Genomic DNA, 27940 nt, shown 5'->3' with positions numbered 1-27940 from the left:
TTACCCAAAATTTTGTACGAGTTACATTTCAAAATTTATTAATTATAATTTGTTACGCTGTGTGAATTCCACGTTTGAGTGGAAATTTATCTTTGAGTCGAAGCTGGAATGATAAAGTATTAAAACATTTATAATTTATCGCAACATTTATACTTGCTCTTGTATATCTTTCCTTGCGAACGAGTTAATCATAAATCGCGGGGTGAGTTAATCAGTGTCACTTTCGTGAGAGCGGTTGACCGATATTTAATTATATTCAATGCAAGTTTAATTTTAAGGCGAATTGTGACATAAGAATCGAAAGCGATGAATACCGATTTATTATTCCAATGTGGACACTCGTCTCATTGTTATTCGACCAGGGCACAGCAATGATTCCCGGCCAAGGTGTTGATGTAGTAAGGGCAGCCTTAGACATACATATATATATTCCATGTGAGGAGCTGTGCCGTTATTTGTAGACCAACCTCGACTAAGTTAACACCATGAGAGTAAGTAAAAGAGTCGAGAGTATAATCAGCTTGTACAATAACATGAATGTTCGACAGATAGCACTTGTGGTTTTGGTCGTCGCCGCGGCCGTTCACGGCGATGACGCTCCGTACCCGCCTTCAGGATGGAAACCGGAGGGAGCTCGTTTGGCTCTTCCGAATGAAGGATCGGGACAGTACGGGCCGCCGACCAACGAATACGGACCACCGCAGAACGGAAATCAGCCGCCTTCTAATGGATACGGTCCGCCGCCTTCCAATGGATACGGTCCGCCACCTTCCAATGCAAACCCACCGCCTTCTAATGGATACGGTCCGCCACCATCCAGCGGAAACCCGCCGCCATCCAATGGATACGGTCCGCCACCTTCCAATGCAAACCCACCGCCTTCCAATGGATACGGTCCGCCACCTTCCAACGGAAACCCACCGCCTTCCAATGGATACGGTCCGCCACCTTCCAATGCAAACCCACCGCCTTCCAATGGATACGGTCCGCCACCTTCCAACGGAAACCCACCGCCTTCCAATGGATACGGTCCGCCACCTTCCAATGCAAACCCACCGCCTTCCAATGGATACGGTCCGCCACCTTCCAACGGAAACCCACCGCCTTCCAATGGATACGGTCCGCCACCTTCCAATGCAAACCCACCGCCTTCCAATGGATACGGTCCGCCGCCTTCCAACGGTTACGTCCCACCACCCAACGAATATGGACCACCAAGCAGCGATTCTGCCGGTCAAGCCACTCAAGTTCGTATATTCATATTTTCGAGTAATTATTTTGATGTTATTTTGTCGTTATTCGTTTTGGACTGCCTAACTTCCCTGGTTTCGTCTGTCACTTTGGGATTTCGTCATATTCAGTGTTGGATCTAGGGGTCAATAGACCACATGGAGAAATATCACAATTTCTCTCTACTCCTGTGGCAAACGAAATTTTAAACATTTATTGAAATATAAAATACAACACCTTGAGACTAGTAAAGGAAAAATTAGAACAATTATAATTTCAAAAAGTAAAAAATATCCATACATACTTTTTAAAGAAAATTAACTTTTTCAAAGCTGATATTTAATTCCTAATATAATTTACAGTGTTTAATAGTGTAATTTACTTTTATTTGATATTTTATAGAAGGTATAATCATTTTTGTTTTTCCAGAACGAAACCGATCTGGAAAAGGCGAACGAGAGATTGATGGAGAGGCTCAGATCTGTTGAAGGTTCAGACAGAGGCGTTTACTATGTTTACCTACCCGACGGAAGGCTCCAGCGCGTACAGTACACAACAGCACCTCTTCGAAAAGCCCCTTCGGGCAACACCAACCATCCGAGCTTTCAGAACAATCAGCAGTCGAACACGCAGTTCGTGCTAGGAAGCCACCAGACCAACTTCCAAGAAAACGAGCAGGTCTTGCCTCATCATTACCAGAGGGCGTTGGAACAACAGTTCGCACGTCTCCAGTCCAACAACGGCCACAGCCAGGAACCGGAGCCATCGGGCCATCCCAGCAACCTTTTCGCTAGGTACAATGCTCAGCAGTAAAATAGTTCTAAACAAGTGATGCCCGTTTTTTTCCATCAGGAGCCTTTTGTAACTAATCGATTTGTCCGTTCTGCCTGTAATTTTTAATTTGCATAAGTACATATTTTATTTTTGTTATAATAAAGAAATAATTTATGGTAGCCTGTGGTTTTACTTCAAAGGGTGAGTAATTTTTCAAACATATCCAATTTCGTTTTTTATGGAAAGAATATTAACAGACCGTTTGAAGGACAGTTTTTATTAACAATGGACGTACTATTAAAATATATAAAATAAATGCGCAATATAACAAAATTATCTGTCAGAAATTAACCTCGTTTTTTTTTTTTTATTTTTTTAAATGGAAATAATTGTGCGATGTTAATGTTTGACAAAGTTGTAAAATGCGCTTGACAATTGTTTTAAAACTAATTATCAATCATGAAAATCGATTTACCAACTTTTGAGAAAAATGATGTTAGCGCTTGCGCTAGGAATGTCAGTCAATTTCAACATTCAAATTTTTTGGCAAAACCAGGGCATATTCGCAAGATAGGGTGTCCGGCATTTTGGAGTGTAGAATCACCAAAAAACGTTTGGGCCAAAACCGTGACCCATCAACCTGGTCGTCTTCTAGCCAAAGGTCCGTGGGTACGAACCCCGCTCGTGACACTAACTTTTTCATCGTAACCTTAAGACCTTAGATAAAAAGAATAATTAATTGAAATACATAATGTTTAATTTTTTCTAGATTGAGTTTTTTTTATAAAATCAGGAAATCCCTGTGAAACACTAAGGTCCTTAATGATTTACGACCATCTAAATAACAGTAAATTTTTATTTAAAAGAACATATTAAAAAAATCTATTTTGAAAGAGACAAAGATACATTTTTGTTTTATTTAGACCAACCAAGCTCTATTGTTCTAGTCCGATAATTTTGATATATTAGAATACATATAATAATTAGGTATTAGGCAAATCACAAGTCAAACTGCCATAAGGTTATGGTATAAAACCAGTGCTCATTTTATATCCAATATTTCAAGTGCGAAAGGGCCCAATAAAATTAATATCCACAAAATCAATAACTTCGGTGGGCCGCTCAGTTGTTATAGGTGAAACCGGAGGGGGGCTTACAGAATCGGGCAAACTGGATGAAACGTGGAAGACCTGTTAGGAGAATATATTAAATAAAATCATAAAGGGAGAAGGATGGACGATCCAATTACGCCACTCACCTAACACATCATCACTGTACCGAATCGATACAGACGACTGGGAAATTATTCCAAGAAATTCCAGAATGAACACGTAGAACGGGGCTACATGGCGGCCGTCTGTAACGCGCTAATATTATAAATACAATTAATCGATAAAAGCTACATTAGGCCAACGTACTAATGATCAAAAGCCCTTTTAGTTCAATTACCTTGCAAAGTTGATTTAACTGAACGAGACATATCTGTAAATACTCTTCACGCCTTGCTTCATTCAGATCTTTAAAAACATGACAGGCCATATAAAATCTCTACCCCAAGTTTTGGGGTCAATCCTCTAATTTTTGATCAATCTTCCCTTCAAGAAAAAGTGATAAAATAACCTGGCAGGAGTTAACCTGTGAATGCTCCTCGATTTACATAACAAGCTTTTTTTGTTAAATCGTTACGTAGCATAGTTATATAGTTTTATAAAATTACCTACGAGTAGTTTCAATAAAATTGTGAATTATAATTTTGTGTTAATTTATCCATTTTTCCCTTTGTAAGAATTATTTGCTATAGTTCTACTGTAAAAATGTTTAAGAAAAACAGAATTAACATTTTGGTGAACTTAATCAAAATGTGAACGAAACTTCCCTCCTAACGTAACGTGTTTCCGATTGACACCAAGACTAATTTTAAATTAAAGGTAGTAAAAGTCATTTATCATGCAAATAAATACAAACTTCATCACTGATGAGTTGGTGTTTCGGGGGGAACCGAAGTCACGAAAGTGGTTGGAACAGCGGCATTTGGGTTCGAGTCCCGGTTATGACACTCTCAACCACACTTTAGTTAAAAATTATAAGCCAACTTAAATAATCACTTTGGTTAACTAGATCAATCTAAAAACATATAAACTTCATCAGTGACTTCTTCTTGAGGTGTTCTGTAGTTTTATCGTTTAATACTTAATTATCCTGTCTGTCAGAAAAGTTTCGTTATTTCTCAATATTCAGTGGTGGGGTCGAGTTATTATCCTTGATCGAGATCCTTTTTATTAAGTAATGAAAGGTGAAAGATGCGTCGGTGTTGTCCTCCTCGTCTTGGCAATGTTCTGATGATTACGACAATGCAATTTCAGTTGTCCAAAGTGTGTGAATATTTTTTTTCTGAAATTCCCAAAATCCATTACAGCATGGCTACCTGAAAATTATGATTTATGTGGTTCGTTGAAGTAGTAATAATTAGGGTTTAGTTCCTTAAATTTACTAATTTCGTGGTCCGCTTGACCAATTAATATATTACAATTAATTAAGGTTTTCAGTTGAGATAAAAAAGTCAATGGCACGAGCGGGATTCGAACCCACGATCTTCGGCTAGATACGCCGCTGGTCTACCACTTGAGCTATCGTGACCTCGATCCACTCGGACACGGAAATAGATTACACGACATTTGAAAAATGGAAAAAAAGGAGGGAAAATTAAAAGGGTGGGGTGGAGATGGGAAGTTAGTGTCAGAGCTCATGTGGTAGAGTAGGGGCGTATCTAGCAGAAGGTCGTGGGTTCGAATCCCGCTCGTGCCATTGACTTTTTTATCTCAACTAAAAACCTTAATTAATTGTAATTAGGGTTTAGGTTTAGTTGAAATTTGTCAAAGCGACCCTTTTTCGGACAACAGATTTTTTTTATGGTTTTTATTTGTAAATGAACAACAACTATTACAATACTATCTCTTTGACCCACACCCAAAATGATTATATTTATTGATTCTTACAAATTATTTTTTATTAACACCAATGGAGATGTGTTGCAATTTTAGCAAAATAAACTACGTATTACAAAAATCTATTATCAATTGACAAATTTTTTTTAAGGGGAAAAACTTTGAGCGGGCTAACTTTTTTCTGTGCCTAGCAATCACTTATCACCAGGATGATAGGGAACAAAACATTTACAGATTTATGCAATTGTTTTAATTTCTGATTATTCGATGGGATTTTCTCTCCTGCTTTAACTTATTACTACAGTAATATGCAACAGACATTTAAAAATCGAGATTATTCAATTGGCCATAAAGAACGGAAACGACTAAACTACATAATGAGTTTTCGGAACCAAACCGCTCTTGACACTAGCTTTTTCATTTCAACCAAGACCTTAATAAAAAGAATAATTAATTGAAAGACGTAATATGATCAATCAGACCACTAAACATAATGGATTTAATAATGCATTATGTTTACTACAGAAGAAATAAACTAGACTGATGGATAGATAACCTCTGCATCCCTTGGAAATGGTTTTTGATAAAAATACTAAGGAATAAAGATACTCAGCACCAAGTAATCAAGTCCCAACTCTTCTATGCTGTTAGGACCTGGATTTCGGTTAGTTGGTCCCAAATGGGTTCGAATCCCGCTCATGACACTGACTTTTTTATCTCAACTAAAAACCTTAATTAACTGAAAGATTAATTGGTCAAGCGGACCACGAAAACTAGTGAATTTAATATGTTAAAATGAAGTATACTTCACTAAAGCTCTCCGTGGCCATTTCATTTGTCGCCGAGAATCCAATCCGATTACACGACATTTGAAAAATGGCAAAAAGGTGGGGTTGAGATGGGAAGTTAGTGTCCGAGTTGATCGAGGTCACGACATGTCAAGTGGTAGAGCAGCGGCGTATCTAGCCGAAGATCGTGGGTTCGAATCCCGCTCATGACACTGACTTTTTTATCTCAACTAAAGTCAACCTTATATAATTGACAGATGTTAATTCGTCAAGCGGAACACGAAAACTAGTGAATTTAATAGATTTAATTTTAAACCAAATAGAGTATGTTTTAAATTTGCAAGTGTATGGAAAAGTAAATATTGTATTAATATACATTTTATAATATATATTATGGAAATATATTTTGGAACGTTTTCCTTAATTTGTCGTTTATTTTTTTTTAATTATTCGTGGTAGCAGTTATTATTTTATATATAATCTTTTGCATTGTTTTAAATAAATTTACCATTGACCATGCATGAATCTATTGTAAAATAAAACAAAATATATTTGAAGTAACTTTTTAATCAGATTTTACGAAACATCGCCTCCACCGTTCTTAATTCGATGATATCCCTGTTTTAGGCGATTTCCGCCAAAGGGATTTTAGGGAGTCGGGCCGTGGGTGTTATTGGACGTTTTAAACAAATAACGTGAAATCGGCTTTGAGTGGATTACATCCGCTCCTGGTCTCTCGTGACTATTATTAGGTATAATGTTACCCGCAGGAAAATTGTTGTCGGCTTTTCCCCTTTGTAGGTTCGACAGCAAGTATTCAACATAACAATGCCGGAAAAACTCGGCCGCATGTGATTTTCGAAAGGAAAAACTATTTTACAAAAAAAAAAGAAGCATTTCGCATGTTCCTGGGCAGTATAAATACCTCAAGTAGAACACCTCAAGTCTTCATATGTGATTCCGCACCAATGTGTATACAAGACTCAATTTCACGTATGTTTAATGTTGTTTCCGACGGTTGTTCGACGCCGCTGGCGAATTTATTAGCATGTTAAGAACCGGCTGTGTCATGTCAAGTAGCAATAAAACAGTGCTTTGCTCAATCAAGACTATCCGTCTAAAGGGGCAGATGAACATATCATAAACTGGAGTGCATCCAAGGAACCATCAAACACTAATCATAGGAACTTCAGATTGGATTTCAACACTCCCTCTTTCACAGAACAACGTACAACAGGAAATCAATTGGATAGATTAGGAAAGAACCCCAACAATCCTTACAGGAAGTGAACAAGGAATTGGAAGACAGGGGATCCTAGAAATTTCCTTCAAGTATTTTCTTCAATTTTTCAACGGTTGCAGAAACTTACTACGCAGTGAAATGCGTTGTTTAATCACTTCGATATTGTATCTGTCTTCCAAGAAGAATAGAGAGCGGTATCTTAGCCATGACGAATTCATATATATGTTGTTTCAAATTGGGGGTTATCGGGAAAAAAGGGCCAGAGGCGACGGTGGGAATCGAACCCACGACCGCGGCGTGAGAGTCTCTCATGCTAACCACTCGGCTACCGCGGTCCTCCTATATATAACTTCATTAGGTGTTTTATTAAGTTAATATATATAAGGACAATTGCAAGTCCAAGGATAGAGCCTTGAGGAACACCATCAGCAATGTCGTTCAGTTGGGAAAGGGATGATAAGGACGATAACAAGTCCAAGGATAGAGCCTTGAGGAACACCATCAGCAATGTCGTTCAGTTGGGAATGGGATGATAAGGACGATAACAAGTCCAAGGATAGAGCCTTGAAGAACACCATCAGCAATGCCGTTCAGTTGGGAAAGGGATGATCCAAAGCAAATTTGCAAACATTATATTCATCATTTTATTGACTATATCTTAGGATAAACAGTGACAAGGCCTTTTTATATCGATCAAACCATGCTAATATGCTTCCTGAAATTGAATGATCAAATAATCTACTACTACTACAAATAATCCTGGATAACAAGGCAGTGGCAGTAATCCTGGCCTGGAACCAAACTATTCTCCGGCATACTATACCTACAAACTGTCATTTACATAATCCGTTTATAATAAATTTCATAATTTCATAAAACATCCGCTGCTTGGTACTGGAAGGATAGTCAGCAATTTTTTTAAAATTTATTGTCCTGTTTATTTAAAATAATTTTATACTAAGATCAGGTTATTTGTGTAGGTTGTTTCAATTTATCATAATGCAACTTTTGGCCTGCTCTTAGATGTAGATGTAGATATGGTTCCAGGGTGTAGTATACTGCGCCCTTTGACAGCTATTGTATCCCGCCCGTGCTCTGCCTGCACATCGGTGAGTCCTACTTCATCAAGAAACTTGATTAGTAGGCCCGGTTTCAATGTTTGAAGCTCTTCTATGGTCACATTATACATCCCAAAACATTTCTTTCTGCGGGCTCGTGAAGCTCCGCAGTTTCTTAGTAAAATTTGCAGTGTCCTGTTAGGAATCCTATTAGGATTCGCAGTTTGTTCCTGCTTACCTTGACACATTCTGTAATTTCTTTCCTACCAAAATTGGTTAGAAGATTCTTAGATTGTCTGTGTCCAACGAGTGAATTCCAAAGTTCCCTCATTTTCTTTTTGTCCTTCTGTCTGAGATGCTCGTTAATAGTGTGGGTTCCTATGCCAAAGAAGGGTTCAGGTCCTATCAGCGGTGTAGCAGCCCCTTTTCTTGCAAGGGTGTCCGCCTCTCGCTGCCTTCTACTCCCATGGGTCCTGGGACCTAGTATGTTTAGTTTGGTTTTGAAGTTTAGCACCATCCCTGAACTAATGATATTTGAGCTTAGTGCTTTGAAGGCTGCTTGACTTTCTGACATGTTAGCTATATTCTTGTTTTTGTATCCTTTACTTAGGATGAGTTGGGTACATCTTTCGATTGCATGAATCTGAGCTTGGAAGATGGTATTTTCCCATGGGTTCTGAGAATTTGGTTCCAGGTCCAAATACTCCTGCTCCTGTACCTTCTTGTGTTCTAGATCCATCTGTGTATCAGAGGATGGTGCCATTTTTAAAAGAGTTGTTTTCCTCTCTTTCCCATTCTTTTTTGGTACCCCTGGCTTGCCCTTAAGTATTACCGTTGGTACAGGGAGGTCGTACAAAGGGACAATAGAATCAGTTAGGAATTTTTTTTTCAATGACAAACGAAAAATAGACAATCCTAAAATAAGAGGTAGGCCGCCATGTACACGTAGTTCAACTTGAATAGCAGCAATTCAAAATAAATTTCAAAGAAAAATTTTGTACCTCCGGTCTACTAGACTAAAAAAATTACATCTAAACAGACGACTGTTACGTCTATACCATTCGGAAAATAGTATAAATTAACTTTAGAAAATATAATTACGATGTACAAGGCCATGGATCCGTGGACTTACGGATTTGAACTCGAAGCCACGATCATTCAAGCTCACCTTAACTGAATAAAAACATTCCACAGTTCTTCGCTGCACCACAAAATTCTAAATCTATGACACTGAAAAGCCACCTTGATTTGCCATTCGTAAAACAACTTTTTCAATCACGAAAAATTTCACTGTAAGCAACTGTTTGTACCATTATTTTAGACAGTTTTTTTCCTTGAACAGAAATTCCATAAATCCGGCAGGAAGGCTAAAATGGCAGTAGCGATTGGTAAATAGCATGAAAAACAGACAGCCGATTATTTAAAAAGAAGAAAAAGTGCAACTGTAATACGAAATGTTCGTAAGGAAAGCTATAACTGTTTAGCAAATCCTGTTAAGTGTTAAAAGAAATTAGTAACTAAATGACTAGATTTAAGATAGCCTGTTGTTTGAACATTTCATTATTGAAATGTCAATTTTCGTTATGAAAACTGATTATTATAAATTCACATCATAAAATAAATCGAATTTAGTCCGTTTTTCCTCTACAAAACAAATTATAAACTTATAAAGTGGGTGATGTTATTTTGTCCGAATTGAAAGTTTAGTTCTCTGGAATCGGTTTGCAGTTAAAGAATCCCTTCCAAGCTCGTCAATCTATACCCCGATCTTCGTGTGAAGTCCACCCTTAAAAAAGAATAATGATTGATAAATGAATTTATCCATGATCGGAGGCAAAAATGGATGGTTACACGGAATCCACTTTTCACCACCTGTCGCTCATCACCTAGGAAATATATCGTTATTTTGGTCCTTCGAAGCATATCAGAAACAAAAATGTACTAACGAGTGTCACACCAAAGCGTGATACTTCTCGTCTGATAACAAAAAATATTCTGAGCAATAAATGTACAGCTAGTTAACCAATAGTTATACAAACAACTATTCTTACAAATTGCTTGTTTATAAATTGGCTATATTTTTGTTCTTAAATTTTTTTTAGTTTTTAACTTTTTATTGTTTGACCGTTTAAAAAATATTACAAAATCACCGATACATTGTTACAAATTAATTCGTACAAGAATTTTATGAGAACACTACTTACATACTTCTTCTGGTCTGGTAACAAAAAATATTCTGAGCAATAAATGTACAGCTCGTTAACCAATAGTTATACAAACACCTATTCTTACAAATTGCTTGTTTATAAATTGGATATATTTTTGTTCTTGAATTTTTTTAAGGTTTCAACCTTTTATTGTTTGACAATTTAAAAAATATTACAAAATCACCAATACATTATTACAAATTTATTCGTACAAGAATTTTATTAGAACACTAAGAATTTTATTTACTTTTATACACCCAAAAACAAAAAAAACTAACACTACCTTGTACACATTCGCTTATTTTCCATTATACGTAGATATAAGGATTAATTTCAGGAAGCTGTGCGGTCTCATTCGTTCCTTTTTTTAGGGGCAACTTAGTGTTAATGTAAGATAATGTACGACCGCATGTAGCTCGAGTTGTCATCAATTACTTGGAGGCTGTAGGGTTTGCTACAATAAATTGGCCTGCATGTTCTTCTGACATGAATCCTACAGAACGCTTATGGGACACAGTAAAGAGACAGCTAAGGCATTACTTGCCTTCCGCAGGTATTGAACTTCAAACCGCTCTTTTTGAATAATGGGATTCTGTTTCACAAGAGGATATCCGATCACTTATTTACTCGATACCTAGGAGACGTAAGGCCCTCCCGATAACCACAGCAAAACTAGGTAATCAATTGTTAATGAAATTTTAATCTATCACTAAAAGATTTTCCGATGTTTTAGTGAATTCTCTTTGAATCATCATAAATTAAATTATTTTTATTAAAACTCTTAAATTTATGATCTCGCTTAAGTTGATTTTTATCAAAGTATATAGGTATGAGTGGTGTTTAGTGACCGTTAGTCGATGATTATTCAGAAATCATGAGATGCGGTCTGGTGTGATGTAGGTTTCAGAAAAACATTTTCTTTATCGTGCCAACGTTTCGGCCTTCATTGAGATTATCTTCAGGGCCTGGGATTTATAAACATTGTTGATATTTTACAAGTACATGTAGGATGTTGGATAAAATGAATTTATACAATGCTAGAAAATTGTAGATTCAATCAAGTATTTGTGCTCACTCAAACTGTTTTCTGTGTAGATGTGTCATTCTTGTGTGTCGTGTTGAGAGTGTCAGTGAGATATCGATTTTTTATGTTTATACACGTTGGATTTTGAAGGGGTGGGGAGGGAAGTCGAGAATAGAAAGATATTTTTATGTGAGGATTCGGCTTCTTTGAGGTGAATAGCGCCTACAATGGGAAAAAATGGGTAATGGTTCGGCCTGATTATCCTTTCAGGATTATATAGACAGGGATAGTTAGGAAAGGAAAGCCAAACTGTCGAAGAATTAGACAATTTAGAAATGTTTGATGTGTGGAATGTGATGAGTGTTTTATATGTTATATTATATGTTTCGTGTGTTGTGATGATGATATTTTCCACATCCTATATATTTGTAAAATTTAAACAATCATTGACTAACGATCACTAAACACCACACGTTTCGATCTTTATCATTAATTAAACCATATTAAAATTTTTATACCTTTTAACATATGATTATTTGGAGATCGTGAGATGCGGTCTGGCGGGACATAGGTTTCAGAAAAACATTTTCTTTATCGTGCCAACGTTTCGATCTTTATTGAGATCATCTTCAGGGTCTGGGATTTATAAACATTGTTTAAATTATACAAATGCCTGTAGGATGTGAAAAAACGTGAACTTATACAATGCTAGAAAATTTTAGATTCAATCAAAGTATTCCTACTCACTCAAAGTGTTTGTTTTCCGTTTAGATGTGTCGTTGGGGAAAGGAAAGCCGAATTGTTGAAGAATTAGGCTAAGTAGAAATGTTTGATGTGTGGAATGTGATGATTGTTTTATATGTTATATGTTTTGTGTGATGTGATGATGATATATGTATGTCAATATCGATAACATACCTCATCACACAAAACATCCGAATTATTACCAATTTTTACTTAGAGTACAAATACTTTAAATAAATTTAAAATTTATAGCATTTGTATAAATTCATTTGTTTTGTATTGTTTCCACATCCTACACGTATTTGTAAAATTTAAACAATGTTTATAAATCCCAGGCCCTGAAGATGATCTCAATAATGATCGAAACGTTGGCACGATAAAGAAAATGTATTTCTAAAACCTACCTCACACCAGACCGCATCTCACGATTTCCAAATAAAATAATGATAAAAAATACATTTAATGTGAAATGAAAAACAAAAAAGGAACGTCTGTTTTTTGTTTATTATAAAACATTTCAGTTATTTTATATTACTATTTTTCTATTGATCAAATCCATGTTAAGAAATTAGTTTAACTGTTTAAAATAAACTGACCAATCGCCAATGGCAAGATAGGAATTACTTATGTATAAGAGTATGAAATATGTGGTAAAAGTCACTTCCAACTTTTCTCATATCCTCAATGCCACATGATGAGAATTTGGATGGCCGGTCGGAGAGCGAACTTGAGGAAACAACCGCCAAAACCAATATACTACACGGCTAGCCGGATCCAAAGAAGATAGTACGAACAGACGTCTTGCACAATTTAGACCTTCTGGCCAAATCAGTTTGCTTTTGTTTGAAAAGTGTGTTTCTAAGGCAGTTTTCCTACACTTAGTTAGACAACTTTTGACGGAGGATCAAATTTTCAACAGGAAGAAAAAATTAAATGGAAAAATTGACATTAATCGAGAACTTCAGAAATTCCGTTGTTTTGTTAGTAAATGATTTGATTTAATTTCATACAATTTCAATTTTTTTAATCTTTAAACATCTCCATTTTGTGGGGTTTCAACCCGGTTTATGAAATAGTAATTAATTTCATATAATTTATTTCCAATCTATTAGTTTCGCTTAAAAGATTATCACATTTAATTAAAACTGGGAACAAAAGAAACTGGTAAACACAGTGATTGCTCGGAAAAAACTGACTACAAGCCAAAGGGGAAAATGGACAGAATCGATCACTTTCACTCCATTACCGCTAATGGTCCACAATTTATTTTTGTAATGTTTTCAAATTGAATTTAACACGTCAATTTCAATGAAGAATAACTGTTTAGTATAAAAGATAAAAAGATATTATCAATGTCATTTCCGGATTTCCTGTCGTTGCTGTTTTATGTTGATAGGGCTGAGAACATAAATAGATCGTTCTACTCGGAGGGTAGCCAAATGTTTTCATCCATTACCTCAGCAGTTCATCTAAAAAGCATAAACGGGTTTTCTATGGCGTTTCCGACGGAAATTTTTATCTCGTTTGTTTTGTGTGTGTGTGTGTGTGTGTGTGTTGTCCTTTAGGCATCGTGTATGCGTTCTGCGTTATCTAAGTTTTGAACATTTGCAACAGACAGTCGTTGTTTCCAAACCTTGGGGTCATTTGCAAAAAGCATTTTTTACTTAAAGAAAATTAAAATAGTTCTCACAAGAAAACTAAGGAGTAAAATATGATTTTTTGATTGTCAATTTTATTATAATAACAAAATACATTACAATTGTGATGAACTCAAATTACATGAAACATGTAAAAGGATTTTACTCAACATTTAACCACTGAATATGTCATAATAATTTTATTAATAACATTTATAATATTATTATATATATATATATATATACGTTCTTCCTTCGTCCACCTTTTCGTTACTCTCAGGACCTATGTGACCGGGTACCCAGACAACAAAACCACCGTTTTGCCGAGATGGTCCAGCTCGTGGTAACTCTAACAAGAGCGTAACGAGAGAGTCGACAGAGGACCTGTCAAGTACACCAGTACAGTCAACTGGAATCGGTGCAGACCAGGAAAGCAGAGCCACCATATTCTCGAACCGCTCCAAAGAATTGCCAAATGCTGCAGTACGGTTGAAGCGGCAATGCGGTCGTCGTACTCTCGCAACAGAAGCCACAAGCCACACCTTCACCTGTCCTAGACCCCTCCAGCGTACCTCGGTTTAAGTTCCAAAAACATAGCCCCTTAAAGGTTTGGCGTAGTAGGCGACCTGGCTAAAGGCGAGGTAGTCGCGGAAGAGTACGGCCGGAAGGATCCTGGGCGGAGTCGGTCAATCGTCCAATTCGACTTCCGTTCCCAGTGTCATATCCCTTCCTTTCCAGGCTTCGTTGAAGCGTATTCCTAGGAGTCGCTACGTCTGAAGTCGCTCGTATATTATGCTGTACTGGGATCGGGGATTTGTTGCTAAAGGATTGCACTCGAAAGCGGATACATCGGCTTGGCCACGAATCCCGCCCCATAGCTGAGGGGCAATCACTCAACATAGTCAAGCAGAGACTGGCTAAATCCCCTCGCTCCCCGCTTGCCCATTCCGAGTGGTCGGTCCGCATTAAGCACCGTGAGCCGCGCGCAAAGGGCTACCTAAGCCGAAATACATCAGCCTGGTCTCCCGCGCACTCCCTAGATAGAGAAGGCCACTCTATCTCCCAGAGTATTGGGGCTTCCCCAGCGAGTTAACTACGGAATCCGCTTCGGCCGCGGTTTCGTTTAAAGTGGAATTGCTAACTACCCCCTAGAGGAGACCGCCTACGGTAAAAGCCTCCAATCGAGCTCAGCCTACACCTGCGTGCAAAGCATACTCGAATAGGAGCAACCGATTGACTACCCATTTCCATCCACAACTACTCACGTATTCGAGGGGCTCCGTCAGCGTAATCATAGCGTCCTCAAAGCATATACGCCTCGGTTCGATCCGTCGTATCCCGTGAGAGCAGATGAATAACGATGGTCATACGCAAGTTTCGTGGAAGGACACTGATAGAAGACAGCCTCTTCACCAGGTACCCGCTAGGGGTGTCGCCACGACCACTACACCGCTTCTTCTAAATTGCACTGGAGGAAGCACGAACTTGTATTTTCTATTTTATTTTATCCAACTAACAAGAATATATTGGTTAATTTAATTACAATCTTTATTCATTTTTGAGCAGTTTACAAGACAAGAGCGAGCCATTGATAGTATGACAATAAACGTTGTCTGTTTAATTAATACTTGTGTTGATATCATTTTCACTATCCATCGTAGGAGATCTCAGGAGGAGAATACGAAAGAATTTTTCGGGATGCGAGTTTTTCGATGGGCTGACTTACGGTCGTTGAGTTTTTTTAAAATTTGCACTAACGTGACGAATGGAATATTTACGTATGTAGTTCTGTCTGATAATAAAACGAAGCATCAAGGCTTTTTCGTAAGATGATGGATTGGGCTGTTTGGATGAACCCCACACTTGCAGTCCCTATGTTACCCCCTTATATGGGCATAAATATGGTGTTGTAAAGCAGCCTTTCATTTTTGAGGAATAAGGATTTGTCTAGAAGTCGTGCAAGATCCCTGATCCTGTCACAACTGGTTACAGTCGTTTACGAGGATTAGTAGCGTTTGTCGAGGTACAGTCCGAAGTATCTCACCTGGTCCACAGTTGTGAGGGGGAATATTATTTAAGTAAAATGGAGGGGAGTTCATTTTATGGGGACTGAAGGTAAAATGAGTGTATTTGTCTGTGTTAAATTCTAATCTTTTCTTTTCACACTTAACGAGGATCGGAGTTACTAGAGAAGATCGCTGTGTGCACATGTGAGGGTGGTTTGACGGTGGAAAGGAATACCAGCTGTTTACTCCTAGTATACAGTGGGGGCCAGAACAGGTAAATTCTATTATGTAATTTGATTGAAAGTGAGGAATGTTATAATATCTAAATAGCAGAAATTGAATGAAGGTTAAACAATATTCAGCACATGAGCCACACCTTTTGAATTTTCCTTCCTTTTTGCCATTTTTCAAATGTCGTGTAATCTATTTGATTCTCGGCGACAAATGAAATGGCCACGGAGAGCTTTAGTGAAGTATACTTCATTTTTACTTATTAATTCACTAGTTTTAGTGGTCCGCTTGACCAATTAACATATTTAAATTAATTAAGTTTTTTAGTTGAGATAAAAAGTCAGTGACACGAGCGGGATTCGAACCCACGATCTTCGACTAGATCCGCCGCTGCTCTATCACTTGAGGTATCGTGAAAAATGGCAAAATGGAGGGAAAATTCAAAAGGTGGGGTTGAGATGGGAAATCCGAGTGGATCGAGATCACGATAGGTCAAGTGGTAGAGCAGCGGCGTATCCAGCCGAAGATCGTGGGTTCGAATCCCGCTCATGACACTGACTTTTTATCTCAACTATAAACCTTAAATAATTAGATTGTTAGGTTAATTAATTTATAGAAAGAGGTTAATTAATTAATAGAAAGATGTTAATTGGTCAAACGGACCACTAAAACTAGTGAATTCAACACATGCTTGATAAATGCATATGAATTAGTGATTGATTTCAGTTATTAATTTAAAAGGTTGAACATATATTATTTGTATAATTGTATAAAAATGCTAATCTAAGTGAAGTCTCTAAAAGTGTATGTCTAGAAAATGAATTTTTTTTTTTAAATCGTTTTTATCAAAATTTAATCAAGCTTATAGCAACTGCATCCAAATTAATTTTTTAATAGGTACATTTTAAAGTAAAAACGACTTAATTTAAGATTATTAACAAAAATCAGGACTCGTCCAGTCACAAATTGCCCAATTATTTACATTCCCCGTTTGCGGTGTTTGTAATTAAACGTCAATTCAATTATCGCATAAACCAATTTATGTTTTGTACCCGCCCAGAGAGTGTAATACAGATTTCCTCCTGCATAGATATAATGTATATGATATAATTACATTTGGTACCACCCCTTGTGCCGTGGAGGTAATACGAAAGATGGTGTCACATTTTACACCCCTTCCTAATTTGATTGACCCCTAACATTATTGGTTCCACCTTTCATGTCTTAAGTGCTCCCTAACTCCTCCCTACGTGAGTGGGCAAAGTAGGGATGTCAGAGTGAACTTTCACGTCCATTCATCTTCTCCTTTATGGCAAAGGACCGACTAATAAGCATTTAAAGTGGCTGAACGATCTCCGACCTAATTTTCTTAAAATCATATTTATATCACGGGGTGATAAATTTTTCCGTGTGCCTCCGGTTAAAAAATAATTTTAAAAATTTCAACCTAGACGGGAGTAAAAGTCAGAGTAAATCTAAATTATTTTGGTGGATAAGATTTCAGTATGAATAACCCTTGAAAACTCCTTACTCTTGTCACTCTAACCTTTTTAAACTTAAGAGTAAAAAATCGAATTTTACTCATTGAACATCCTTCAAAAATATCTAGAAAAAAAATAAGGACATATAATGTAAGTATCATATTTATGCTTACATTTATATTTTTTTCAACGAACATTAGCAGTTCTTATTACACCTTATTACGCATAAATATAATTTTGATAACTTTTACTTTTTATACCTTTATTTATTTATAAAGATTTTTTTTAATATTCGATCCATAAGAATGACAAAACAAGCTTGTAAGAAATGACAAAGATCCTTCAGATAAACGAAAACTGAATAAACTAACATATCAATTGACAACGGTATTACAAGCGTACTACCGCTGTGACTAGATCCGATGGTATACTGAACCACCAAAGGCAGATAACAACAGATCTAGGAGGCAGTTAAAAAGCTCCTCTCTCACCACAAAATATCTATCTACCCCTCTTTGCCAAGTCGACGGCAGCCGAGCCAATTTTGACATGGAAAAACGAATGCTTTTGCCTCTTACTTTACCACACTGTTCAGTCACATTCCATCATTATGGCCCATACTTGCTCACAACTTATTAAAGGATATTGACACTCTCCTATTCAATTATCCTTCCCTCTTAAAGAGATTATGTTTCACCTTCTAAAACATCTAAAATCCAAGAAAACTGCAGGTTTTGACCTTATTGCACTTAAAATGCATCCAACCCCTACCCAAAACCCATCATATGCATTTACACCTTTTTAACTCTTTTCTTCATTCGGTCCACTTCCCTATAAACCAAAATAACAAATTCAACTGCTTCATATGCGTCAATTAGTTACTACCCTTTTTAGTGAGAGAATTTTAGAAAAGCTTCTATTAAAAATATTATTATTCAGAAATCGTGAGATGCGGTTTGGTGTGATGTAGGTTTCAGAAAAGCATTTTCTTTATCGTGCCAACGTTTCGATCTTTATTGAGATCATCTTCAGGGCCGGAATTTACACACATTGTTTAAATTTAACAAAAACATGTAGGATGTTTGAAAAATTGAATTTATACAATGCAAAAAATATTTTTTTATATTCAATCAATAGTAGAATGAGTAGAAATACTTTGATTGAATATAAAAAATATTTTTTTACATTGTATAAATTCACGTTTTTCACATCCTACATGTTTTTGTTAAATTTAAACAATGTTTGTAAATCCCAGGCTCTGAAGATGATCTCAATAAAGAAAATGTTTTTCTGAAACCTTCATCACGCATCTCACGATTTCTGAATAAGCATCGACTGACGCTCACTAATCACCACACATGAAAAATATTTCTCCAAATCCGAAATTCTCAAAATATAATCCCAAACCGTCAATTTGGTATTCGCAAGTGCCATTCTACTGTCCATCATCGCCATCGCGTGGAAGACATTATTTCCTCTTTTCCTGAGATGGACAATACTGTTCTAGGGCCTTTCTTGACTTATTATTTATTGAAGGTATTTCCCCTGACAGAATATATCCCTATCCATGCAGGGGCTCATCAGGGTAGCGTTCTGACCCCACACTATACTTGGAGTGCAGAGCTGGTATTTCATTCCACCCTCAAACCACCCTCATATGTGCCGACGATACAGCAACCTTCTCTAGTAACTCCGATCCTGTCATTTGTACTGGAAACCTTCAACAACATTTCCCTACAAGAGTCTTACTGAGAAAATAAAAAAATAAAATTAACACTGGCAATCCACCCACATTACCTTCAATCTCAATAAAAAGACATCCCCTTCATTTTACTTAAGTAATAATCCCCTCTCAACTGTGGACAAGGCGAGGTACCTCCGACTGTACCTCGACAAACGCTTGACGTTCAATCCTCATATACGACTTAAACGTCAAGAAGTTATGACACGATACATTGCCCTTGTACTTCTTGACTTACCTCTCAAAAATGAAAGCCTGTTTTACATCACCATAGTTATGCCTACTTGGACATATAGACTTGACGTGTGGGGTTCAGCCAAACGTTCCAACATCCGCCGCATCCAAACTGTCCAATCCTTAACCTTACGAAAAATTCTTGATTCTTCACTTTATTATCAAACAGAACTACATAAAGATTTGAAAATTTCATTCGTCCTGTTATAGGAAATGTTATAGGAATCAAACCATCATAAATCAGCACATCCAAAAATTCGCATCCCGACAAATTCTCTCGAACACTCCTCGCCAGATCTCCTACGATGTGATAGTGAAAGTGAATCAACAAAATATTAATTAAACAGACAACATTTTAACATTATTGGCGTAGTATCAATGGGAATTTTTTCATAAAAGTTATATCAACACAAGTATTAATTAACCAGGCACCAATTTAGCATCATTGACGCACAACCACATTTGATTTACTCTTCTCTTTAATTCACTAGTTTTCGTGGCCCGCTTGACCAATTTATATCTTTCAAGTATTTAAGGTTTGTAGTTGAGATAAAAAAGTCAGTGTCACGAGCGGGATTCGAATCCATGATCTTCGGCTTGATACACCGCTGCTCTACCACTTGAGCTACCGTGACTTCGATCCACTCGGACACTAACTTCCCATCTCAACCCCATCTTTTTGAATCTTTTCAATTAATTAATTTTTAATTAAGGCTTTTTATTTTTATTTTATTTTTATTTTTATTTTTATTGGCCTTATGATCTTTTCTTGAGGCGACGGTGGGAATCGAACCCACGACCGCGGCGTGAGAGTCTCTCATGCTAACCACTCGGCTACCGCGGTCCCCCGGTAATTAAGGCTTCGGTTGGGATAAAAATAAAATTAATTAATTGAAAAGAATTTATTTGGTCAATCGGACCACGAAAATAGATGCATATAAAATATTTTTTTAATTAGCAGATAAAAATATCATTAAAATATAGAGCACACCACTGTTTCAATAAAATACAAATTCTCTAAAAAATTAAAGATTTTCACACCGTCCTGGCTCGTGAACTTACGTTTCATCACGGCATAACGAGAAATTTTATAAAAGACAATTTTTTCAATAATTAAAGTCGAAGTTGATCGACCTGCAATAGTTACATCGTTGTTTATGAAATCTTCCTGAGTTCTTTTACTGATGAATATAATTCATTTTTGGATTTCACCAAGTTTTCAGCAATTTTTTCGCCGTAATCAGGGCCTATATATTACAAAAACAATTCCAAAATTGACATTAGTTTTCTTTATAGTTATCAACAAGCTAATTAGAAGAGTTTTTTTTTTATTATTGAAAGATGATATTCTTATAAATTTTAAAGGGAAAATTCCTATATATTTGTGTGGCCTAAATGCAAGCCTAATTTTTTTTATCAACCTTTCAAGTTTTTCAATACAAATCTGAAATAGGATTTTAACAGTTTTATACACATAAAACATATTATTGAGTGGATTGGTCGTCTTTTTTTAATCAATCCTTTTACCCACCAAATAAATTGCTGCCCTTATTGCATAGCTTATTAGAGTGAATGAAAGCAGAAATATGTCACGAGAAATGTTATAGTATCAGGATTACATTGTTCTATACACAATGTACCAGATTTGAGTATAATGGGCGGCAATAAATTGTTTTTAACGGTAAATATCATGAAATCAGAGTAACGATCTCGACCTGCAGATGAACGAACTGGATGATACAAGCTGGAATGTCGTCATACACTTCTAATTACGAAGCATAGTCCAATGAAATGTAATGCCCAAGATCACATTGACTTTGAGATTTATATTGGTATAAGTTAATAAGCTTAGGTGATCTTCTATTCCCTTTTCTGAAGAGGACAACTTCATAAGCTTGATAAACTCAATGTAAGAAGGTTACATCGTAATAGGGTTTATGGAGAAAATGAATCGAATCTAATTTTTTAACGTACAGCACAACTTTTATGTCATATCTTTATGTAGATGTAGTCGAGGAAGGGAGGGATATGATTCTTGTTTATTTTTAAGTTCACTAGTTTTCGTGGTCCGCTTGGCCAATTAATATCTTCCAATTAATTAAGGTTTTTTAGTTGAGATAAAAAAGTCAGTGTCTCGAGCGGTATTCGAACCCACGACCTTCGGCTAGATACGCCACTACTCTACCACTTGAGCTATCGTGACTTCGATCGACTCGGACACTAACGTTTCACCTCAACCCCACCTTTTGAATTTTTCCTCCTTTTTGCCATTTTTAAAATGTCGTGTAATCTATTTGATTCTCGGCGATAAATGAAATGGCCATGGAGAGCATTAGTGAAGATATACTTCATTTTAACTTACTAACTTCACTAGTTTTCGTGGTCCGCTCGGCCAATTACTATCATTCAATTAATTAATTTTTATCTCAACTAAAAACCTTAATTAACTTCTCTTTAATGTTGTATATATTTCCTATCTCATTGTTACATGTACCAAATTAAAGATAGTTGTAATGAAAATTAAAAAAATACTCAACCCAAATGGAAATCAGAAGACATTATAGTATAATTTTATTTTCTATCAATGTGCGCTCATATGAATGGTTGGGATATTTTTTGATAAATGTTTAAAAAAATTCTAATATGATCAAGGGTTAAATATCCGATATTTAGATAGTTCCATTGAAATTGAACGTAACAAATAATTAGAAAATATATCTGAAATAGTTTGTTTGCAATTAGTGTAAAACGATTCGATGTTATTTCGATTGTGCACTTAAAAATACTCTCAAGAAATTTCTACTAGTTAAAAAATTAATCGCTTCTAACTTGTTTAGGACTAATTCAGCCTGAACACATTTCGAAACATTATGCGGTTTTGTGAGTAGTTTGAAACTTTGGGAAAAGCACTTATATCAAGCTGGAAATATTAAAAGACGGCATCCTTTTTACGGACGGCTTTCCACATTTCTTTCATAACGCTTTCAAATATCAGCAACTTATGAAGTTTTCAAGTGTTTCAAACCACTTCTCTCAGTTGGCTCCAGAGAACAATATTACTTTCATTTCACAAGTGCTGGATTAGAACAACTCGAATGAAAATGTACAATATACATTTTGTTCTGAAAATTAAAAAATTGGACAACTTTTAAATTTTTTGCCAATTTTGAAGCTTCAATTAAAATATGTTTACGATAAAATTTAGATAAGCTAGATCTCCGTAAAAGCAGTACAGATATGATTCATATCTTCTTTATTTTATTTCAGTAAGAAAAAAAATAAACGAAACTTAGAAACATTTTTATGCCTAAATAAATATTTTTTTACGATAAACATCGAATGATAATAACGTTCTTAAATATTTATTCAATTGTAGGGCCTCCGTGATACTTCAATTCTTCGAAAAATCTTTATATTTAACATTTGAGTTCAGTACAAGCGGAAAAGAAATTCGCCCTGGACGGTTATCTCACATCTTTGAACCGGTCAAATGCTATAAAGGAGCGATCCTCTTTATCACGATGGTCTTTTATGATCAACTTTCCTTGGCAAAATAAAATTATCTCCCATCTGAACTCTTGAAGAATTTTAGAATTTCTTAATAAGTTTTGGGTTAAAAATGGAAACCGTTAAAAAGTGTATTTCCAATTAAAACATTTCTAAATCAATCACCTTCTTGCGCAACTACCTTTGATCAAAATTGTAATTGTAATAATAAAAAACAGTCCTAGATTAATTTATATAACTGCCAAACATAGATCATTTTATTACATACTTATATTTTGTTTTTCCTCAGAATTTCCTCGTATATTTAATATTCCCATGCTAACTGACCTTATCTGAGATATCGGCCATTTTGGAGCCAGTCTCTTTTCTGAAATTTCACTTAAATATCACTTGTAAACAGTAGATAAATAACAGAATAAAATAATAATTAACTTCACTAATTTTCGTGGTCAGCTTGATCAATTAATATCTTTTAATTAATTAAGGTTTTTAGTCCGCTTAACCAATTAACCTTGACCTCCAAAAGGTGGGGTTGAGATGGGAAGTTGGTGTTCGAGTGGATCGAAGTCACGGTAGCTCAAGTGGTAGAGCAGGGGCGTATCTAGCCGAAGATCGTAGGTTCGAATCCCACTCGTGACACTGACTTTTTTATCTCAACTAAAAACCTTAATTACTTGAAAGATAATAATTAACAGATAAATCACACATAATTTCCCCAAATATAGAAATCTGGTCGCATTCTCACCCTGAGCAATACACGATAGTCTTCCACTTCATTCTCGCTAATAAATTACTTTTACTTTCCAGTCACACAATCATGCCAGAGTACTCGATATTCTTTGGAGCATTAAAATTACCACCAGAATTAAAATATACACAACCGAGATGTTACAATAACGAGTAAAAAACAAGTAAAAATAAATGTATTACGATCTTAGCGTGAATCCCCTTCACACGAAGCAAACTCGTTTCCTTTCGAGTGTAAAATAAAAATGAAAATAAATATTTGTGCCACAAACTCAAACAAATTAATCGGAAAATACAAAAATCGGGACCTGATCCAAATAAATTATAACAAAACCTTCAAAAAAATAAATATTCAGATTTGAAAAAATTAAAAATAAAAATATGTGATCTATGACATACGGAACTAACTCTGCCATTTACATAAAAAGAGCAGGTGCCTTCAAACAAATTGAGAGAGAGTACTCCCTCGTCTTTTGGTGGCTCAGCTCGCACTGCCCGAGCCTGCGGTTGGATATTAGCTTATCCTTTGAGATTAGCTATTCATTTCTGAAAATATTGTTATAAATGATAGTACAAGAACATCACTGCATTCAAATGTATACGTTGCAGTCCTTGGCAAATTCGTGTATCCAAACACTTCAGTGCTGCACGAAGGAAGTAAGGAACTCTTATTAAAAGATTTCTCGATGTCTGGACAAGCACATATTGATCTCCGCTTTCTTTGGGTTTCGTTTTTTTCACCTCATCATAACAAATGCTCAGGATTCTCCAGTACTTCATGTACTTCACAATAAGGCCAACTCTCAGTCCGGTGTTATACAAATATGATCCACAGATACTATGCCCGGCTCTTAAGCTTGAGATCGTTGATAAAAATGCTTGTGTCCATCCTTCATCCACCCACGGAGTTGTAGCCCACTAATGTGGAACTACAACGACGACGGGTGGTACAATGTGGTTAAGGCTCGGGGCCCGAGAACGGTGTACCTCGTGTCCTCATTCACGTCCATTTCTCATTCCAGGTTCCTTCATTCTTCCCTGCGACTCCTCCCAACCATTGGTTACAAAGGAGGTGTCCGGGCAAAACAATGGTGTAGCCCTGAGGGCGTGGCAACCTCTCTAAATCTCAAGCTGTACTCGTGTCGGCCTCGAGTCGGCATGGGGCGGCGGGTGCTTTATCAGAGGCACACGTGGGTTAGGGTACCAGATCCTGTTTGCATAGTCAGGGGAGGGTAAATAACTATCTGTACTATGGGGTAACAGAAATGTTCCAAGGTTCAGACCCTGTTACCCTGGGAATGGCTCTGTAGGTGGTCGTGGTGAGACCAAGAGGCAGTCTTCTATCGGCCTTCGCACGAAACTTGCGTATGACCAACGTTATACACGTGGCCTCACGGGATACGGCGGATAGAACGGCAGCGTATAAGCGTTGAGGACGCTATGATTGTGCGGAATAGTCCCTCGAATGCGTGAGTAGTGGCGGATGGGAACGGGTTGTGAATCGGTTACTCATATTCGAGTATGCTTTCCACGCAAGTGTAGGCTGAGCTTGATTGGTGGCTTTTATCGTAGGCGGTCTCCTCTGGGGGTGGTTACTTTAAACAAAACCGCGGCCGGAGCGGATCCGGTAGTTTGTACGCTAAAGAAGCCCAATACTCTGGGAAATAGAGTGGCCTTCTCTATCTAGCGAGTGCGCGGGAGACCAGGCGTATTTCGGCTTAGGAAGACTTTTGCGCGCGGCATACGGTTCGATGCTTAATGCGGACCCGACCACTCGGAATGGGCATTGGGGAGCGAGGTTGTCTTCGCCCCTCGGGGCTGAGCTGCCTCTACACTAATGCTGCGGCAGTAACACCCTTCTTGAGACGTCCGATAAGGCCGAATAGGTTGTCATACGTTGCGTTAAAGATGCTCATTGTCCTTTTTAGGCCGACCGAGTATACGGGAAAGCAATGTCCATCCTTCAACTTCACGGTTTTTTGGATATCTGGGAAAGAGAGAACTGGCTGCTTCTTATATATCTGTCATTTTATGACGCCTCCCTTAAAAGTTGATGTTTTCTGTTTCCGAGAAGACACCTTTAATGGTTGTCTCCTAGACTACAACATCTACACTTTTATTATGTTTAATTCCCACGTGTCCCTTAATCCAGCATATCACTTTTTACCTAGTTCCATTAGTGAGTGTTAAAATGGTATTATCAACATTTTCTAAAATATAAACACATCTGCTATCATGATTAAAATTTGGAAATTAAATTCCTGTGGCTGTTTGTAAAAATGTTAGTTTTTTGATGGTTAATCAAATCATACTCGAACGCTTTCAGGATAGCAAAAAAGGAGGTCAAAAATGAGCTTCATAGAGTTGGAAGTCTATATTGCTGGTGTTATCAATGTTGAATGTCGTAAAAGCACATCCTGTAATAATATAATTTTTTTTCAAAGTTGTTTAATTACATTGCAATTTGGGGGCCGCGGTAGCCGAGTGGTTAGCGTGAGTTACTCTCGACTCGTAGACCCCGCGGACGTGGGTTCAATTCCCGCCGTCGCCTCTGGCCCTTTTTTCACGATACCTTCGCCCCAAAACGAATACGCATAACATATTGCTGGCATTGGCTAATATGAATAGTACATAAAGCCATAAAAAAAATTACATTGCAATCGTTTGAGCGATTTTCAAATCATACGATGTAAGTCTATTCAGAAACGCTGTGACACAAATTTATACATGATATTATTATGAAAATGGTAATATGACATCAATGCAATCAAGATGAAACGATATTAAGAACCAGTAGATATGCCTGTACTTTACATTACCTTAGCCAAAAACAATTTCAACTCAAAAACCTAAAGACTGAGAAAACTAAGTGAAATGCTAGACTATAAACTTTATAAGCGTGAAGCTTCATTTAAAGCTAGCAGAGAATAATTTTTACAGCAGATAATACGTTTATTATTATGATAACTCAAAAGGAATGATCCCTTGCCCACCGATTTGAAATATTGTAATCCTGCTAATAATAATCTTCTGAGCAGTGAGTTTTGGAAATATCTTTGGAATAACTGAACTCCCACTCTCTCCTGGTACACCCACTCGATCCGCAAAGCAGCCCCTGCAAAATTTGCAATACGCAAAACTTGGCCTTTCCTAATTACACATAAGATTGTCCTTATTAAATTCGAGCATGTCATCTTTCAAGCTGCCAGACTCGTGTTATGCTTTGGATGCCAATTACGTGGGAGGGTTAGATGTATGATTTGGTCGAGGGAGTTCAGAGATATTTCATAAAGAAGCTTTTCAAGCCGCCTAATCCAACCCCGAATTAAATTCTCGCTTTAGAAATCGGAGAAGATCTTATTTACCTTTGTACGTTAAAAGTTGATTTTTCTTTTTTTGACAAAATTTTTCTTGGATTTATAACGTTGTGGGAGGGTAAATTTATGACGTTGGGGATTAAAATGGTTATAAAAAATAAAACAAAATAATAAGTCTATAACCGTTAAACATAAAAGGTTCTTATATTAATAACAAATGATTGGATAGAATAAATCTTATAAATGGTTACAAAAAAATTTAGGAAAGATGAGAGAATATTTTCTTATGGTAGAAAAGTAATTAAGTATAAAGTTATTTTTCGGTATCCTGCCAAGATGTAAAGTATAGAGTAACGAACCTTGTTGAATGAGCACCAGCCGACAAGAATTCTTCAAAAGCAGTTTCTTTTATCTTTGATCACGTCACACACGTTTATTTTTACTTTTTTCTTTTTTTTTTCTAACGCTCAAAGCGACTGAACAGGAACCCCAAATCCAGCGTGGCTCCGCCTTAGGCCTCCGCCGTGCTTTCTTCTGCCTCCTCAATCGTTGGAACTCCCTGCCTTCTTGATTGTTCATGCCGCTTCGGCGGCCTTTATGAAATGGCTTGTCATAGATTCAAATTTAAACCGTCTTACATTAACGCACGGGAAATTGTCAAACAGAATGCATCTGTGAGATTTCATGTCCTAAGTATGAATTTAGTTAATAATTTTTTTAAATATTTTACACACTTCACAGAAATTCTTATTAAGCAAAAATCGGATTTTCTAAATTTGAGCAGTTCTAAACATTTTATGCCATACAATATATTAACCTTGACTCCACGATTGATTTTCCATCGAGATAATTTTGAAAGTCTCTCTCCACGGTTGTCTTTGCGCTGTGAGTTTTAGTGCTATATTACGTCGGCTGTATAGTTAGGAAGAGATAGGCTTCGCACTGTGCAACTCTGGAGATGTTGAAAACACATTACTCTGGAGCAGGCTGGGCGAAATTGGTCGACTCCATTTCGGCCTCTTCCTT

At 36.8% G+C, this 27940-nt stretch overlaps 1 protein-coding gene and 1 long non-coding RNA gene across 3 annotated transcripts; one reads left to right on the top strand and one right to left on the bottom strand.

Moving 5' to 3' along the window:
* The first annotated feature begins 430 nt into the window (after window positions 1-430).
* Window positions 431-2183, top strand: LOC106666953 (basic salivary proline-rich protein 2-like). Of its 2 annotated transcripts, XM_024226770.1 has the most exons (3): window positions 431-491; window positions 549-1247; window positions 1660-2183. In XM_024226770.1, the coding sequence occupies exons 1-3, from the start codon at window positions 486-488 to the stop codon at window positions 2041-2043; spliced, it is 1089 nt and encodes a 362-aa protein (XP_024082538.1). In that variant the 5' UTR covers window positions 431-485; the 3' UTR covers window positions 2044-2183. The 2 variants fall into 2 exon arrangements, with proteins under 2 accessions (XP_024082538.1, XP_024082537.1); XM_024226769.1 differs by having other exon boundaries at window positions 451-1247.
* LOC106666954 lies at window positions 2001-27392 on the bottom strand. The gene is made up of 2 exons (XR_001340497.2): window positions 27274-27392; window positions 2001-2117 (listed from the first exon to the last, which is right to left on the bottom strand). It is a non-coding gene; the product is annotated as an uncharacterized LOC106666954 (long non-coding RNA).
* Window positions 27393-27940: the final 548 nt, after the last annotated feature.

The sequence above is a fragment of the Cimex lectularius genome, unplaced genomic scaffold (genome assembly GCF_000648675.2).
Source record: "Cimex lectularius strain Harlan isolate CLEC.00 unplaced genomic scaffold, Clec_2.1 scaffold142, whole genome shotgun sequence".
NCBI classification, from domain to species: domain Eukaryota; kingdom Metazoa; phylum Arthropoda; class Insecta; order Hemiptera; family Cimicidae; genus Cimex; species Cimex lectularius.
Note: the sequence above shows the minus strand (reverse complement) of the source record. Positions and strands in the feature narration are given on the sequence as shown.

What these genes read in the sequence shown, in the direction of transcription:
- LOC106666953 (XM_024226769.1), top strand. Translation starts at nt 486, where the DNA reads ATGAGAGTAAGTAAAAGAGTCGAGAGTATAATCAGCTTGTACAATAAC. An exon ending in CTGCCGGTCAAGCCACTCAA is followed by an intron (nt 1,248 to 1,659) that starts GTTCGTATATTC and finishes TTGTTTTTCCAG; the next exon opens with AACGAAACCGATCTGGAAAA.